General features: G+C 49.4%; 1 protein-coding gene across 1 annotated transcript; it reads right to left on the reverse strand.

Moving 5' to 3' along the window:
- Window positions 1-8,921: 8,921 nt before the first annotated feature.
- KRT32 (keratin 32) lies at window positions 8,922-17,123 on the reverse strand. The gene is made up of 7 exons (XM_080826308.1): window positions 15,434-17,123; window positions 14,677-14,759; window positions 14,358-14,514; window positions 12,935-13,096; window positions 12,727-12,852; window positions 11,862-12,082; window positions 8,922-9,700 (listed from the first exon to the last, which is right to left on the reverse strand). Exons 1-7 carry the CDS (start codon window positions 15,896-15,898, stop codon window positions 9,571-9,573), a joined length of 1,344 nt encoding a protein of 447 aa, XP_080682434.1. The 5' UTR covers window positions 15,899-17,123; the 3' UTR covers window positions 8,922-9,570.

Genomic DNA, 17,123 nt, shown 5'->3' on the forward strand with positions numbered 1-17,123 from the left:
CACCTTGACCACCACCACATCCCTCATCCCACCCCCCAAAAGGAGAACAACTGTGTCATTGCCAGAACTAAGAAAGATTATAAGGTCTAGAAACTGGGTAAGAAGTTAAAATTAAGAGACAAAATAAGAATCTGACATTCTATGTTATTCTTTGCATCTCAGAAAATACAAATGTTGGAGTACCAAAGCAGTAGGGCAGGGTTTCTTCAAGGACCATGCAGAAAGATGCCCAGGAGAAAGTTCCATCTCTATTATTGTACTACATCCCACACCCCACTAGCTCTTGGTACTGGGGGAACAAGGCAATTGATTGCTAAGGTCCAAAAACTTTTCTCTCAAAATTTGTGGCAGGAGATAGATGGTCCCCTAGGACTGAGAAAGACCTAATGTGGAATAATACCCCCCCAAAGTGGTTATAAATATATCTTTGTGAACATGAATGTTTTCCAGTCCTCTGGGCATTGAGCAAAACCTGAACAAACATCTCTATAAGGATGAAATATGTATCTGGGAAACATAAGCTATTGGGGTTCTAGCAAGAAGAAATACAGAATTTGGGACTTCTGTCCAGATTGGGTTTCCCAGGAGAGGTAACTGGTGGTCAGCTCTGCCCTAAGGGTTACTCAGAGCTCATGAATGAATAACTCTTTATAGACACGATAATTAGAAGACATCACCAGGCGAGGCAATCTCATCCTTCAGAGGCCTCTGGGGGCAATCTGCATCGGTTACATCTTCAAACATCCCTTTGTTACTCTCCTCTGCCTCATCATATAGCAACAAGCTTCTCTATAAACCAAAGAACTAGACTTATAAAGTCTTTTTTTTTTCTTTTTTGTCTTTTTTTTTTCTCACTAAATAGAATCTATCCTTTGGCCTTATTCTCTGGCAGAATTTATTCCATTAACTAAAACTCATTATTTCTTCCATCTCAAGTAACCAACTTGTTACTTCATTAATGTCACTGCTGCATCCGGGTGACGCTCCCCTCTACTGAGGCTTCCTCATGGTCCCGGCGTGCACTTCTACTGAATATGCTGTTTTGCATAATGACACTGATGTTGCATGTCTCTTTGTAAAGTTGTTTGGTTCCACTGATTTGCATTTTTCTCAAAGAAGGTCAGTGTGAGGTGAGGATCCCTGCCCTCATATCTAAGACCATCTTTCTTCCTGACCCTTTGGAAAGAGTCCCTATGGCCCTTGTTGACCAAATATGAGCCAGATTTAGTGACAAGAAGTGGTGAAGACAGAGTGTAAGAGACAGGAACTTTAACCCTGCTTTACTCACTGTGTGCACAAAGTTGTCTCGCTGATTCTGACTTTAGAAAATACCAGTCTCTAGAGGCAGGAAGCCTACTGCAGATGGAAAACCCAAGCTATGTCTTGAGATGATATTTTCAAACATGGTGTTGTTACAGATGGATGCATCTCAACCAGTAGGAGGGAATGATGTTGATTTGTAGACTAGCACCCAGAAATTGTGCCTAACCCACAGCCTGCCTACCTTTCTATGTCATGGCTGCAGGAAGATGCGTGGAGCATCGAAGTGTTCATGCCCTGTGTAGGAACATTACCCATCATATAGCACAGTGGTTGCAAAGGTTGAAGCCAGCTCCTGTGTGTGGAGCCTCATACTGTCACATCTCTTCAATGTTAGAAAATGGTACCAGAGAGAATTATAGGTCAAGAAAATCATGAAGTCTCTTGAGAGAAGAGTAATAAATAGTGATAGTAAGTAATAAATAATCAATTTATTATTCTTGGTATGCAACTCTTCAGGCTTTGACAAATGGAAAAAATCGTGCGGGTGGTGCCACACTCACTCTGATGTCTGCAGACATGCCGCCATCTTCTTTCCAATTATCCTGTTGATGGCCCAAGAGCAAAATCTACTTTTCTTTCACAACTGCCCATTCTGTACACCAAGCAATTCTGTGACACCAGCTGGGTATCCTATAATTCAATTTAATTCTGATGTTATCTACATGGATTTAGCATCAGATCTCACAAGGTAAGGACTCAGGCCCACAAGATTGTCCCTACTTCAGACACCAATCACAAGTCCCAGTTTGTCACCTGTACTTCTGAATGACTGGCTATAATTCAGGGTTCCCATGACCCCTTCATTGGGTTTGATAATTTGCTGCAATGGCTCACAGAACTCAGGGAAATATTTATGTTTATAGTTTATTATAAAGGACACAGATGAATAGCCTAAAGAAATGCATAGGGCAAGATATGTAGGAAGGGATACAGAACTTTCAGACCCTCTCTGAACAAGCCATACTGCCTAACCACCACATGGTCACCAACCCAAAACTTCTATGAATCCTGTACTTTGGGGACTTTTATGGAGGCTTTATTATGTAGGCATGATCGATCACTGAGGTGGAAAATGCCAAGATTCTAACAGCTTGGTCTTTGTGATGACCAGCCCCCATCCAGAAGTCCCCAAGAGTGGCTTCATTAGAACAAAAGACACTCCTATCACTCACAAAATACCAAGGGATTTGGGAGCTCTGTGTCAGGAATCAGGGTCAAAAATGAAATATTAGAACTAAAGATGCTCCTAATGTTCTTATCACTTAGGAAATTATAAGAGTTTTAGGAGTTCTGTGCCAGGAACTGGGACCAAGAGACCAATATACATATTTTTTTTATATAATTTTCACAGCAATGGGAATAGAAAATACCCAAACCTCAATTTCTGAGCTGCCTGACCTCAACCAAGTTACATGACCTTTAAATACATCTGTTTCCTCCTATGAACACTTACAATGATATTTATACCCAGGGCTACTGGTTAAGAGTTAAGGATACCAGCTAGATAGAACTCCTAGCATAATGCCTAGCACAGAGTAAGCACTTAATAAATGTCAGTTCCCTTCCACTTCAGGGTCTCCAACTATCACCATTACCCCTTTAAAAGGCCTAGTGTTCTCAGAAAAAATAAAAATCAGGACGGCTTATAAATACATGAATGTATGCTAACTTTTTGATGTAGCTCCACTTGTTTTTTATCTTGTTGCTCGCACTTTATGTGTCATATTCAAGAAATCGAGACCAAGACCTATTTTTTTTCCACATTTTCTCCCAGGATTTTAATGGGGCTGGTTCTTGCATTTAAGTCTCTGATCCATTATGGGTTAATTTGGGTGAGTGGTATAAGATGGGGTGAATGGTCGTGTTTTCCCAGACCATTTATTAAAAAGACTATCTTTTCTGTATTGAGTATTCTTGTCTCCGTTGTCAAATATTAATTGGCTGTGTATATATATGGGCTTAGTTCTGGGCTCTTGATTCTGTTCCACTGGTCTATGTGTCTATGTTTATGTTAGTGCCATGCTGTTTTTATGTCTATAGATTTATAATATAGCTTGAAATCAGGGAATGTAATGCCCCTTGCTTTGTTCTTCTTCAGACATCGGTATTTTTTTTAAAGCTCCCCAAGGGGTTCCAGTGTGCAAGGCTAAGAAGCAGTGACCTAGAAGAACAAGGAAAGAGAGAATGGGAAAGCCATTGTGTATTTGTGAAAAACATCACTTTGGAGCCATACAAGTGTCATTCTGGCTCAACTAAGTTTTTTAAGCCACGGAGTTTTCATTTTCTCCAGTGGAAAGTGAAGGTTATAAAATCTGCCCTGGGAGTTACTTGGGAGGATTCACACACCCCAGAAAACAGATTTCAGTTGCTAATGAAACTATTTCTAATAAAGCAGGATACGACCATAAGACCTTCTGTGCAATTCTGAGATCCAAGACATTCTGAAAAGCGAAGTTCGCTCCTAACTTTTTTGTCTTTGTCTAGTGTTTATTTATCCCACTTAGTAGAACTATCCATATACTTCACGGCAGAATCAGTAAGGATTTCATTCACAAGGTCTTCCCCACAGTTATCTGAGGTCTGGGAGAAAGGGCCCCAGCCACTTGGGCTCTGTAAGGAATTCACTCTCTCATGCTTTTTGGGTAACTTTCCAGTGAATGCCAGGAATAATATGTTGAATCTGGTGTGGTTGAAGTCTGTGGAGGTAGAGCAACACCCCTGTGCTATGTGGGTACCCATTCAACATGTCCATCACCGGCAGAGGAGGGGCAGTCACAGAAAGGAAAGAAACACTTCAAGGGCTCAGCTCCTCCTTGGTCCAGCATCTGGGAAGGAGCTCCTAGGAGCCCAGGGGCTGGTTATGATGTCCAGAACACAGGGAAACAGGAGCTAGAAGGAGAGGATCTCAGACAAGATCACTTTCCTCACAAAACCATGCAGTTAGAACAGGTCTGTATGTCCCACAAGCAGACGGTTAGCCAGGTCATCTAAACTTATGACCCATAGATCCCTTTTGCTGTCATCAACATGGAGCTGAATCCCCTCTCAACCACCCATCCCGCACACAGTGGCAGGGAATCTGGGGTCCTTTATTCACTATTGACCAGTATCAAAGTGAGAGAAGGCTCCCAAGTCCTGGCTGTGGTGCTTAGTGACAGTCCCTAAGGGCAGGTTGACCCAGAAGGCAAGACCAAATTATTTGGCCCCTTCTCCACCCCAGAAGGGCCTCCTTCTAGGGCTGACAAGGCAGGATTAGGACTTCGTTTTCATTGAAGGATGGGGTGTTTCTAGACAGTTTCTGCTCCCAACACTGCCCCTCACTAGCTGGGTGGCCCAAAGCAAGTCAGCCAGTTCTTCTGGTCCCCAGTCCCCCACTGAAAATGCAGACTCTAGAAGAGACCATGGGCTTGAATAGTTGAGCACAACCCAAGTAAGAATTACACTGCACATTTTGCAATCTAACACACACACACATTATTTTCTATTCTGTTCTCTCTCTCTCTCTCTCTCTCTCTGATCAAAATCCACTAAAATGACTTCACAGACCATCAATGGGTCGCAGCCATAGTTTCAAATACACCACACCCAGTAACGCTGTAACTCAGTGAAATAACCTGACAACAATAGACACACTCAGTAGGCAACTTCACATATTCATTTATTCATTTAATTTATTGGCCAGGATCCAGAAAAGAGAAGCAGCTCCCCAACTGCTCCAGAAGGAAAATGGCCCCACTAAGAAAACTTGAAAGTCAAAACACGTGTGGAAGTCATGAGAAGCTGCAGAGCCCCAGGGGCGCCCCACCTCAGAGATGAGCCATTCGTGAGTGGGCGTCAGCCACAGGTGAGTCCCTGAACTCCTGCATCCCTCTCATGTGTGGCGACAGGAGGATCCCCACTGCCCCAGGTACAGGATCCACTGTGACCCTGCCAGCCTCTCATGGGCGCGAAGACTGGTCTCAAGGAGGAGGCGCTCTGGGGGCTTGTAGGATGCAGGTCATGGGATGCCCTTGTGTGTTGCCTGAGGGAGTGGCATGTGGATTAACTGAGATGAATTGAGCACTTAGGGTCTGCCAGACATCATGATGGACAGTTAAGAGGCATTCTGTCCCACTGACTCGTGGAGGAGATAGAATCGCCCCCTTTTCCACGGGGAGAAGGAGACTGCCATGCATGGAGTTAGGCAACCCATCACAGTGACCCAGCTAGTGGCAGCAGGACTGGGATCCCAGCCCTGGTTTTGTGAAGCCAAAGTCACTGATGGTTTCCCTTGTAGCAAAAGGCTCACTGGTGTATTTGGTTACTTATTTAGGGTTTAGGGAGAGGACTTTTCGGAAATGAATTTATCTTGACCAGCTGTTCCAAAAGATAAAATTCAAACGATTTTAGGAAATTTTTACTTAGCAAAATTGGGATCGTTGCGTGATTGGTACTAAAATCTATGAAACACACAAAGAATTGTTTTCTTATTCACGATCTTCCCAGTTTTCAACGGGCACCTCCTTTTCTGATCCTATTGCAGATGTTTTTCCCAATATCATAGGGAGGGTACCATCCAGTGTAGTTCAGTCCACAAACTATCCTGGCGATTCTCCTAGTCAGTGTGTCCAACAGCTGGGCCTTTCTCTCTGGAAGCTTCCCTGAACCCAGCTCTGCCCTGGTCGGCCCTCACTCCCACCCCAAGAAGGGGGCCTTGCCTCTAGGGCAGTGAGACGCAGTCCCAAGGCTGTGCACCTGTCTCCTTGATGGCCTCAGGGAAAGTCTCATCTTTGAAACACACGTCCTTTCTTTTCCAGTCCCCATTCAGGGAGGATCCAGCCACCTGTGGGAGTTTCTCTCAAACATCAAATATGCCAGAGGTTTTACTACTTTACCCTAGTCCTGCCTAAGTTTTCCTATAAACTGGAGGTCATTAATTCCGAATGCTTTGAAATGAGAATGGAATTCCTCTGAGAATCCCCATATGTGTAGCCCTGGGTCCACTTTCCAGGAGGTTCTGGTGCTGGTGGGTATAACTACTTCTCAAAGTCTACACCCATGGCTTTTTCATCCATCAAAAAAGAGAGATGGGCTAGGCAGGAGGATAGCTCACAAGCTCCCTCTCTTGGAAGCACCATCCAAACACAGAAGATGGTGGCCACCCATGTCCAGCAGAGGGGGTCGCACTCCGGGCTTGGTATCATATAAAAAGCTTTAACACGCATTTCGGTGGTCAGACAGGTCTTGGCAAGCTGGATGACACAAGGGTGGAAACAGAGACCTGGATGGATTGGACAGGATGCTCTGAGGGAAAAGGAGCCTGCAGAAGTCCACAAAGGGTCCAGGGGCCCGGACTCCTGGCCTGCAAGCCCTGTGTGGTTGCTATGGCTCTGGCTGCAGCCTGGGGTCTGTGATGTTAATGAGCCACATGCTCCAACAATAAGAAGATTCTAAGTTTGGTGGTTTCCAGTTATTTTTTTTTAAAGGGCAACTATATCATCCCAGGATGGAATTTCAGCATCTCAGAGAAAATGTCTCTGCTCTTAAGGACATGAAAGGAGGAGAAAGGAAAAATATTTATTAGCCTGAAATAATAATAAACCTTGGTCCTAGGAGAAAACATGAAGGGTCAGAGAGACCCACTAGACTTTGATTCTCATCTGTTGGTTGTATGTCTGTGAGCACATCTTTCCAACTCTCTGGGCCTTAGACTCCCCATCTGTAAATGGAAGAGACTAGGCCAGATCATCTGGAAGTCTCCTTATGATTCTGACAGTTTAGGACAGTGCTGGCGAATAGAACATTCTGGAATGATGGAAATATTCTACATCTGCCCTATGCAGTATGGTACCCCCTCGCCTTGAGCACTTGAGGCACTGGTTGTACAATTGAGGAACTGAATTTTCCATTTTATTTAATTAAAAATTCAAAAGCCACCTGTAGTTTGTGGCTACCATTTCGGACAGAACAGGCCCAAGATTTTAGAACCAAAGATCTGGTTCTGTTCAGTCTATTGTGTTTATCAAGCGAAGCACATTCTAGGCAAATTTGCACAGGGATTGAAAATAAGAAGGGCCACTGGTTGGTACTCAATTATGAGAGAGGAGCCAGAAGCTCCTCTCCCTTGGCATTCCAGCTCGATGAAATGTTTCCCTCACCTCCACACTCACAAACCACAGCTGGCTAAGCAGTGTGTTTGTGTGTCCCGTCAGGCTCGAGGCTCTGCCTGCCAGGTCTGCAGGCAGGATCATGTCCTGAGAGCCCCAGGCAGCTGCAGGAGCCAATCCATCTCTCGTCATTTCTTGGCAAGGCCAGAAGGCAGATCTTTAATAGAAACATCACCACAGCTCATTAAGGAAGAACAGTGTGTTTGGAGGTTGAGATTCAGAAAGGGGTGCGAGATTCCCATTTCTGGCGCTCTCCTCGTCATCTGCCATGGCCAGCCTTGCACAGTGGGGTTCTTTACTGAGCCTCTCACATTGACCTTCCCACTGTCACAACCTGAGTTGAGGTCCCCTTAGCTTCTTCCACACACTCGTATCAGCTCTCCCCCTGCCTCTCAGTCATCCTTTTGACACTCCTTGGTGAAACTTTCTAAAATATCACTCCAGCCATGCCATCCTGGGGCTCTGAACCTGCGGCAGCTCTCCTGCTGCATTCAGGATGGAGTCCGGGCTCTTTGTGGGGGTACACGAGGTGCCCCCTCAGGGTCTGATACCTCCCTACCACATGAGCTTTATTCCCACCAGGCTTCCACAGGGACAACTGCTGCCCAGCCACTCAAGGCCTCTTGAGCACGACCTCTGCTTCTATGCAGGCCCCACACATAGCTACCTCTCATTTGCTTTGTAGACATTCAGGCCCATCTCAAATGCCACCAGCTGCTTGAGGCCCTTACTACTCTCCCCAGTCGAGTACTTTCTCCCAGTCTTTGCTAGTGTGTGCTCGTTCTCAGTAGGAAGGTAGCCGTCCAGCAGAGGGGTTCAAATAAATGCTTTGGTGGAAATAGCTGGACCTGGGTTTGAATCTCTGCCCTTGCATGGAATTTTGGGCAACTGACTAACCCATCTTCCACTCCTTTCTAAATGGACACGATGCCTCCCTTACATGGTGATTGTGCGAGCTGCTGTAGGCTGGTTTACATAATGTGCTCAGCACAGCTCCTGGTGCATCGTAAGTGCTCAGGAAGGGGTAGTCATGATTATTACTATTGTTGTTATTGTTGTTGTTGTTATCTGGCTTTTGTTGAGGAAGAGTGGGGCCTTACACACACTGGCCTCAGCTCCCTCTCCAATCCTAGACATCTGGACAGTAGGGATCACTTGCAATTTTTGTAACCCCTGCATCCAGCTCTAGTTTGCAAATATGAGGACTCAGAATTATGAATTGCTTGAGCGTCCCTGGGGCCTAACAGCCTATACTGAATCCTGGGTCCACTTCTTACTAGCTGTGTGAACTTGGGCAAGTTTCTTAACCTCTCTGGGTCTCAGTTTCCTCATTTACAAAGAGAAAATAATGGTACCTTTCTCACAGATTGTCGCAAGGAGCAAGTGAGGCATGAACAAATGTCTGGAGGGCTACCTGGGGGCTGGCTGGCCCCTAACGCCCAGTCTGCACATAGGAGGCCATAGTGAAGTTTATTTGAATGAGTGAATGAATGATCCTATTGTACCAGCTGTAATGAGGTAGAGGGGTGGGGTTATAACAGTATTATTCTCAATTACAGTAGTTTGGCCTAGGTTTCTGGCTTAATTATCTCCCTCTTCTCTTTATTCTTTTATTACTTGGCTCTGGACCGATGGCCTAGCTTTAAGTAGTATATGGCATGCTGGTCTTTCTAGCGAGTGCCTCCCAAGCCTGTGGAAACAGACAGGGCATAAAAATAAATACAGAGTTTAGCGACATTCCTCTTGAGCCCAGCTGAGTAGAACTGGCTGGTGGATACGGCAACAAAGCGACAAATAGAGAAACGTGTTTGCAGGGCCACTGGATGAGGCTTTATTTACCAGTTAAAAGAATATACTCTTGAGGCCGAACAGACAACCATGAACATCAGCAAAGAGCAATGGGCAGGTGGAAGGGAGAGACAGCGTCTAAGAAGTGGGAGCTAGGGCGCCCCCTGCAGGTCGTAGCGGGTTGTGCACAGCCCACCTCCCCGCACCGCTGCTGGGGGGCTTCCTAGGGGCCTGGGACTGTGGTCAGACTCTGCCTGAGGAGGCTCCAGCCACCCAGCTCCGGTCTCTGCAGGATCCACCGATATGAGAGACTTCAGAAGCGGCTCTGAGGGCAGGGCACGCAAGGCACACAGACAGTGCGGGGCACACAGACGGTGCGGGGCATGCTGGGGGAAGGTGCACAAGGAGGACAGGAGGGAGTGGAGCATGGGTTACAGGGCAACCTGCGGAAGAAAGACACGTGGGGCAGGATTAGAAAAAAGTCCAACTCAGCAACACATGCCGTGGTTCTGCCCCCCAAATGCCTCTCAAACTCCCCCACTGCTCACCTTCTCCACTCACCTTCCCTAGTCCCACCTCCACCATCTTTGCCTGTATGACCCCAGCAGCCTCCTCACTGGTCTCCCCAGCCCCACTCTTGCCCCTCCTAACCACTGTCAACTTCGAGGGCAAAACGATCTTCTACAAACACAAATAGAAGCGTGCCTCTCCCTGCCTAAAACCTTTGGTGGCTCCATGTGGGCCATGATGAAGAACAGCTACCTTCAACTCAACGGCCATATCCTCCTTGAAGCCCTCTCTGATCTCTCTGTATCAAGTCCCCCAGGGCTACCATGTGCCTCCTCCCAGAATGATTCGTGATTATTCTGTTACGGTCCGTGTCCCCTTAAACAGTGAGGTCAGCAGCCACATATGTATGCACACCCTGCAAACCTGGCCTGGAGCAGGTATGTCATGAGAATGTGTTGAATAAGAAGAGGTAAGTAATTCATGCAGAAGGCATACATGGCAGAGAAAAAAGGGTGATCTCAGAGACTAGCAGATGTGGGCTCAAAACCAGAAACAACACACTGGACAGTACATGGGAACCAGATAGCCCAGAAACTGGACAGGCACCCAGGGACCATATCCAGCCTGAATTGTGTTTCGTATGGTGACGTATTTTTTTCTAATTTGTTGAAAATATTTAAAAATAAGAAGAATTTCATGTTTAAAAGACCTCAGGATTCCCAGCTTCTCTTGAACAATCGAAAGACCCAATAATACTGGTTGCTAGAGATGGCCCCGAGGGGGGCAGTGCCCTCACTGGGCTAGGCATAGCTCTCTGGTCCTCCACAGCCCCACAGTGACCCATGTCACTCGTGCATGGAAACAGCCTGCTCCCTGAAGGGCATTTGACTTTGCAACCCTTGCCCCAGAGGCTGAGACTAAATGACAGAAAAGCAAGGCTGAATGCAGAATAAGAAAATGTCTGCAGGGACGCCTGGGTGGCTCAGTTGGTTAAGCAGCTGCCTTCGGCTCAGGTCATGATCCCAGCGTCCTGGTATCGAGTCCCACATCACGCTCCTTGCTCGGCAGGGAGCCTGCTTCTCTCTCTGTCTCTGCCTGCCACTCTGTCTGCCTGTGCTCGCTCTCGTGTTCTCTCTCTCTCTCTCTCTATGACAAATAAATAAATAAAATCTTTAAAAAAAAAAAAAGAAAGAAAGAAAATGTCTGCAACAGCAATCAGCCTACCAGGTGTCCATGGTCCGAGGTGTCCTGCGCCCAGGTGACCAGCAGGCCGTGCTGAGCCTCCCTGCAATGCCCAGCTTCCGACCCTCCCCACTGCTTGCCCAGACCATGGCCAGGGCCTCCTGAACACGCTCCTTGCCCGGACCCCCCTCCCTCTACTCTGTCCTTCCTGCAGCCGTCTGTGCCATCTTCCTCAAGAGCAGCTTTGAGTTTTCACGGACTCAGTCAAGGAACATTTACTGAGCATTTACTTGTGCCAGGGGCAGGAGATAAAGATCATTTATAATGTCTCTGAGTTCTAGGTGTTTACCATCTCACTGGGGAGATAGGCAGTTGAGCAAATTCTATCATTTCCTCCTCAAAAAAAAAAAAAATTAAGGCCTCTCAATTGTCTATAAAATAAGGTCCTCCCTCCCCAGCATGGACTTCGTGGTTCTCCTGGAATGGGCCTCACTGGTCTTTCCTATTCTCAGGAAAGGGAGCTCAGTCATGTTAAGCTACCCTTGTCCTCCCAAGTGCAGAAAACCTTTCCCCCAAGTATGATCTCCAGTTGCTTGTCTGTCTCCCTAAACAGATGGAAACAACCTGAGAGTGGAGGGCTTGTCACCACCTATCCCCATGTCCCCCATGGTGCCCTGCCCCTGAAAAGCCCTTAGAAGGAGTGTGCTGACACAGAAAGGAACACAACGGTCTCCAGTGGGCCACGTTTGGGACGGCAGCACGAACACCTGCCTGACTTTCTTTGGATCGTACCGGCTTCCCAACTGTTTCTTAATCATGGCAGGGCTCCATCTCATGGGTAGGCCCAGTGGCTTCCCATAGCCTCCTCCAACCCTCGCCTACAGCCATACAGCCTCAGCCAGGCCCACTCACTTGCAGTCCTCGCTCTCCAGCAGGCCCCGGTACGTGTTGATCTCGCACTCCAGCCGGGCCTTGACGTCCAATAGCACCTTGTACTCCTGGTTCTGCCTCTCCAGGTCACACCTGATCTCGGCCAGCTGGGCCTCCACGTTGCTGATCAGGCACTGCATCTGGGCCAGCTGGGAGCCGTAGCGGGCCTCGGTCTCTGCCAGGGTGGATTCCAGAGAGTCCCTCTAAGGCAAAAGGAAAGAAAATAGCTGAGGAGTAAACCTATTTTCCTGGTTCAGAAAGAACCAAGAAAAGCCGCCTCTCTCTTTGGGGCTGGGAATGACCCCTCCCCACCTAAGTCACCATGGAAACTAACCCCCAAAAGGCTGGGTGACTTATTCAAGCTCAAGCAGCTGGCAGGTAACAAGACTAGAATTTGAACCCAGATCGTGTGATCCTAAATCCCTTATTTCTTCTTCAGCCTCAGTCTGGCTTTACACTTTGGATCTGAAGTTCACCAGGCTCATCCCCCATGGCATTATTCAGATCTGTGGTCTTCAGCCCTGGCTGCACATTGAAGTCACATGGGAGCTTTCAGAAAATCCTGGGGCCTCGGCCCCAACTCCACAGACTCTGATTTCACTCACCCAGAGAGGATCCTGAGCATGGGAAGTGGTAAAACTCCGACAGGCAGAATGGGTTTGGAAGGACAGACCAAGTAGAGAATAAGCCTTCCTGGGGAGTTGTGTTCAACAGTGTCCACCTGCCCCATGTCGGACGGGAGACACGCCGCGGTGGCTGAATCGGGGCCTCCTCCTGCCTCCTGAATGCCTGCACCTACGCGCAATGCCACCTGGGATCCAGAGACCACCCAGTGGGCAGTACCCACCAGGCTGTGCTGGGCCTGCAGCTCGATCTCCAGTGTGTTGACTGTGCGTCTCAGGTCAATGATGTCTGACTGGTAGCTCTGCAGCTGCTCGGAGCTCGTGGCCACCTGCTGGTTAAGTTCCTCCATCTGCAATGGGGGGAGATAGAAGAAGGGCAGGTGTACCTTCCCGGGGACCTGCGGGAGGCCGGCCCACCGGCGAGAGGCCCACCTGCGTGTTGAACCATTCCTCCACGTCCCTGAGGTTGGCCTCCACCACAGTCTCGTACTGACACCGCATCTCCTCCAGCATCCTGTTCAGGTCCACGGGGGGCGCAGCGTCTACTTCAATGTTAAGGCGGTCCCCCAGCTGGCAGCGGAGGGCACTGACTTCCTGAAAAGGCACAAGGGTGAAGTCAAATGGTGGCCACCCCAGCGAGACATAAAATGATGGAACAGAAGACGCTAAGATGTCTAGGTTAGAGGGGCCCTTTAAGGACTGCAGCCCACTGTGCAGCGTGCCCTGTGGTCTTCCAGCGCCGGCCGGACACTCCCATAACGGCAGAAGCAGTCCATCGCACTCCCTGTCTCTTTGGCAGAAGCCGAGAGCAATGACGGGATTCGTTTGATCTCCTTGGGCTGAAAAGGGAAACCCATGCCCCTGTATTACCAGTCCGCCTCCCAGCCCGTGTATATCTGGGACAGAGGGCAGCAGGAGCCAGGCTTCACTTAGTTCAAGGCCTGAGTGCGAGCAGACAACCCCCCGCCCCAGGCTTGGCTGCCAAGGAGAGAAAGTTGTCTCGGAGGCTGCCTGGAGTGTGTGATAATGCCTCATTAGTGGCCTCTTGGTGTGGTTCCCAGCTCTCTGACTTAAGCAGGATGAGTCAGTTACCTTAGGGCACTCAGTGAGTATGTGGTACTGATTGTCACTTTACATCTAAGCCTAAGGAAACCCAGCCAGGATTCCGAAACACTTGCTCTTTCAAATCCCAAGTCAAGAGGTTGAGAGTCCATTCAGAGAAGGACGGGGGAAACACCAGAGCTCCGGTGGGCTTTGCAGCACATGGGTGCCCAGAGTGGAGGAATTTCCCTTCGAGGACCTGCCGGCGATGAGGGGGAACATCAGAAAATAAAGGGTTGACCTGCAACTTTTGGATATGCAAACAGGAAAGCAGAAGAACAGGGTGGGGACAGAAAAACGAAATCCACTGCATTCGACCCCCGCTTGGAAGAGATGGGTGTCACCACCAGCAGCCAAGCCTGCCAGAGAGGGACAGGCCATTGCATGCGAGTTCTGGAACCCAACCCCCTCGGGCCCTCACGCACCACTCCACCCCCAGAATGTGGCTCGCCTGAGAAAAACACAGGCAGTGGCCACAAGCCACACAAGACCACGACGCAGAAGAGAAGGCTGCTCAGCTCTCTGAGCCCGGACCAAGTGACAGGTGTTTCACACGCACGGCCTCATTTAAAGCTTACAGCAGCCCGTGTGACAGTGCCACTCTGTTTTACAGACCAGGAGGCTCGGGAAGATTCAGTAAACTGGGCAAGTCCCAGAAACTCCAAGTGGCAGTCCCTTGGAATTTCAACTCCAAAGCCTCGAATTCTTCCTGCTCGGCTTCCCAGGGCCACGTCAACTTGACTTCAGGTCTCACCTGCTCGTGGTTCTTCTTGAGGCACAGCAGCTCCTCCTTCAGGGACTCCACCTGGGCCTCCAGGTCAGCCTTGCACAAGGTCAGCTCGTCCAGGATCCGGCGCAGGCCATTGGTGTCGGCCTCCACCAGCTGCCGCATGGTCAGCTCCGTCTCGTACCTGTGCAAGGGCAGGGGCAGCAGCTGAGGGCTGAAGCTGAAGACCGAACTCAGGGAAGGCCTGGAGCTGCTGGCACTTCTCCAGCCCTCTCTGAAACTAATGGAGAGCTGCCCCGAAGGCATGCGGGGAAAGGGGGTACCCGCATGCCCCGGCCAAACTCACTTGGTCCTGAAGTCGTCCGCAGCCAGCTTGGCGTTATCAATGTGCACGACCATCCTGGCGTTCTCTGCCTTGGTGCACAGAACCTGGGGGCCAAGGCACAAGAGGCATTTAATTCAGGACAAGAAAAAGGAAAAAGATCCCAAATGAGAAGCCAGCAGCTGATGGGGTTCAGCAGCCTGGGACCCATCACTGCAGAAGCCCTGCTTTCCTGGAGCCCTAGAGAATATTAGATGAACTGCTAATCATTGGAGAACACGGAATTTATTTTTTAAGCACTAGGTCTTCATGAATCCAACTGCCCCTATGTTGGTTACAATGAACAATGTGGAAGGAAAGAATCTCTTTAAGTCTGAAGTCATTCGTGGGACAGACGGACCCTTAATAAGCACTAACATTTATGGAAAACTCACCATTTACCAGAGGCTGTGGTAAACACTTTACCTGCCTCGATTCATGGAATCCTCTTACCAGCCCCACCAGGTGAGAGCTCTTTTCATCCCCATTTTACAGATGAGGAAACTGAGGTCTAGGGAAGAGAAGGGCCCTCCCAAAGTCATGCAGTGGTAGAACCGAGACTAGATCCCTGTTTTCTTCCGCATTAAGGGCTCTAGCTGAACGCTCAAATTATGAGATAACCCCATGCCCTAGGGAAGTGTCTTTCCCCTGAATGTGGCTTAATGAATTAACAAGATTCAAATCTGGAGTGCGAGCTCTTCTGGCTGCCTTCCCCGTGAGTCCATTCGCTGCTTGCACTCACCTTCTGCTGGAGTTCCTCAATGGTCCTGAAGTAGGACTGGTAGTCGGGACTCATGGTGGCCACTTGAGACTGGCAGGCCTCTTGGATCTTGCTCTCCAGCTCCGCGTTCTCCCGCTCCAGCTGGCGCACCTTCTCTAGGTAGCAGGCCAGGCGGTCGTTCAGGGACTGCATGGTCTCCTTCTCGTTGCCGTTGAAGGAGCCCTCGCAGAACCAGCTACAGGTGCCCACCGAGCTGGAGATGCCGCTGGTGGGCCGGCAGCTGCTGGGCCAGCAGGAGCTGGAGAGGTAGGTCTTGGAGAAGCAGCTGGCGGGCCGGTAGGTGGTGGGCATGCTGACAGAAGGCACGCAGCTCACGGGCTGGCAGACATAACCCAGGCACATCTCAGGCCGGCAGCTCATGCTGCTGGAACAGACAGAGGAGGGCCGTGGGCAGCTCTTGATGGAAGCCGAACAGTTGGAAGTCATGTCTGGGAAGGTCCCTTCTCCTCAGCGGCGGCCACCTGGATTGCTGGTGTCTACAGACCCCAACCTGCTTGGGCCTTTTTATACCCCTGGAATGAGGGGGTTCGCTCTAGAAAGTCATCATGGGGTGGTATTGATGTGCATAGCCCCAGAAGAAGCTGCTAATTAATTTATAATTTGGTTTCCAATAAGGAGTTCCTTTCCTCATAAAAGAGGCCAAGCTAGTCATTTGGCTAAAGCAGGACACCGGGCTCCTGTCACTGATCACCAGGAGAGAGCTTCAGGACACATCTTCAAAGGATCAGCTCGGTGGCTGGGCCCTCATTACCAGGGCGGGGCTGCCAGGAGACCACATCACCTGGCCCTGAGCCGCCAATGGCTTTGCCCACTGCACCCCCACCTGCCTGAGCCCTGAGAAAGGCTGGAGCTCTGTGGGGCACTTGCTGTTCCTTTTAATGAGAGCGTTCCCTGTAGGGACAGGACTGCCCCCCAAGGAGGAAGTGTGTGGGTGCTGGAAGCCGCATGGATAATGGATAATGGCTATGGTATAAACCCAAGGAGATAGGAAACAGAACCTCAGAAGCTTCCAGACCTGTATCATCTCTCCAACCCGGGGAAGAAGTGATAGCAGGGAGGAGAGAACAAACTCCAGACACAGACAGAAAGTCGAAGAGTCAGGGGCATCTTTTCAGCCAGTTGCTAGTAAGAAAGAGAGACGTGCGGACCCCACTCTCAGAAAAGGAGGTCAGTGTCAGGACCATCCCCGTGAGGCAGACACTCTATCTGGACCGTCCCGGGATCCTCCCTTCGTTTAGCCCTGCTCCACATACAGAGATGCTGAGAGTTTGAGGATTGTTTATCGGAAGGACGGGGGTGGTCAGGCTGGAACAGGCTCTGTTTTTACTTCCTGCCACGCGGGCCTCACTTCGGGACCTCGGAGACAGGAAGCAGAGTGAATCAGCTCCCTCGAGAAGCAACCCTCTGCAGCCCTGGAATGAGCTGAGCTAGGGGACTGGAGCAGATGTCTCCAGCTGTAGAAGCCTTGGGTATTCCTTAAGAAAGCAACAGGCAAGGGGCACTTGGGCGGTTCAGGTGGTTAAGCACCCAACTCTTAATTTTGGCTCAGGTCATGATCTCGGGATCATGAGATCGAGCCCTGAGTTGGGCTCCACACTGGGCATGGAGCCTGCTTGGGATTTTCTCTCTCCCTCTCCCTCTGCCCTCGCTC

This window comes from Martes martes (assembly GCF_963455335.1).
Source record: "Martes martes genome assembly, chromosome: 16".
NCBI lineage: Eukaryota > Metazoa > Chordata > Mammalia > Carnivora > Mustelidae > Martes > Martes martes.

Bases quoted from the DNA above. Each gene is read 5' to 3' on its own strand.
- KRT32 (XM_080826308.1), bottom strand. From the start codon at position 15,898: ATGACTTCCAACTGTTCGGCTTCCATCAAGAGCTGCCCACGGCCCTCC. The intron at 12,853-12,934 runs GTGGGCCTCTCG...CCCCCATTGCAG, and splicing joins AGGAATGGTTCAACACGCAG to ATGGAGGAACTTAACCAGCA. The intron at 12,083-12,726 runs GTGGGTACTGCC...CTTTTGCCTTAG, and splicing joins TGCAGGCCCAGCACAGCCTG to AGGGACTCTCTGGAATCCAC.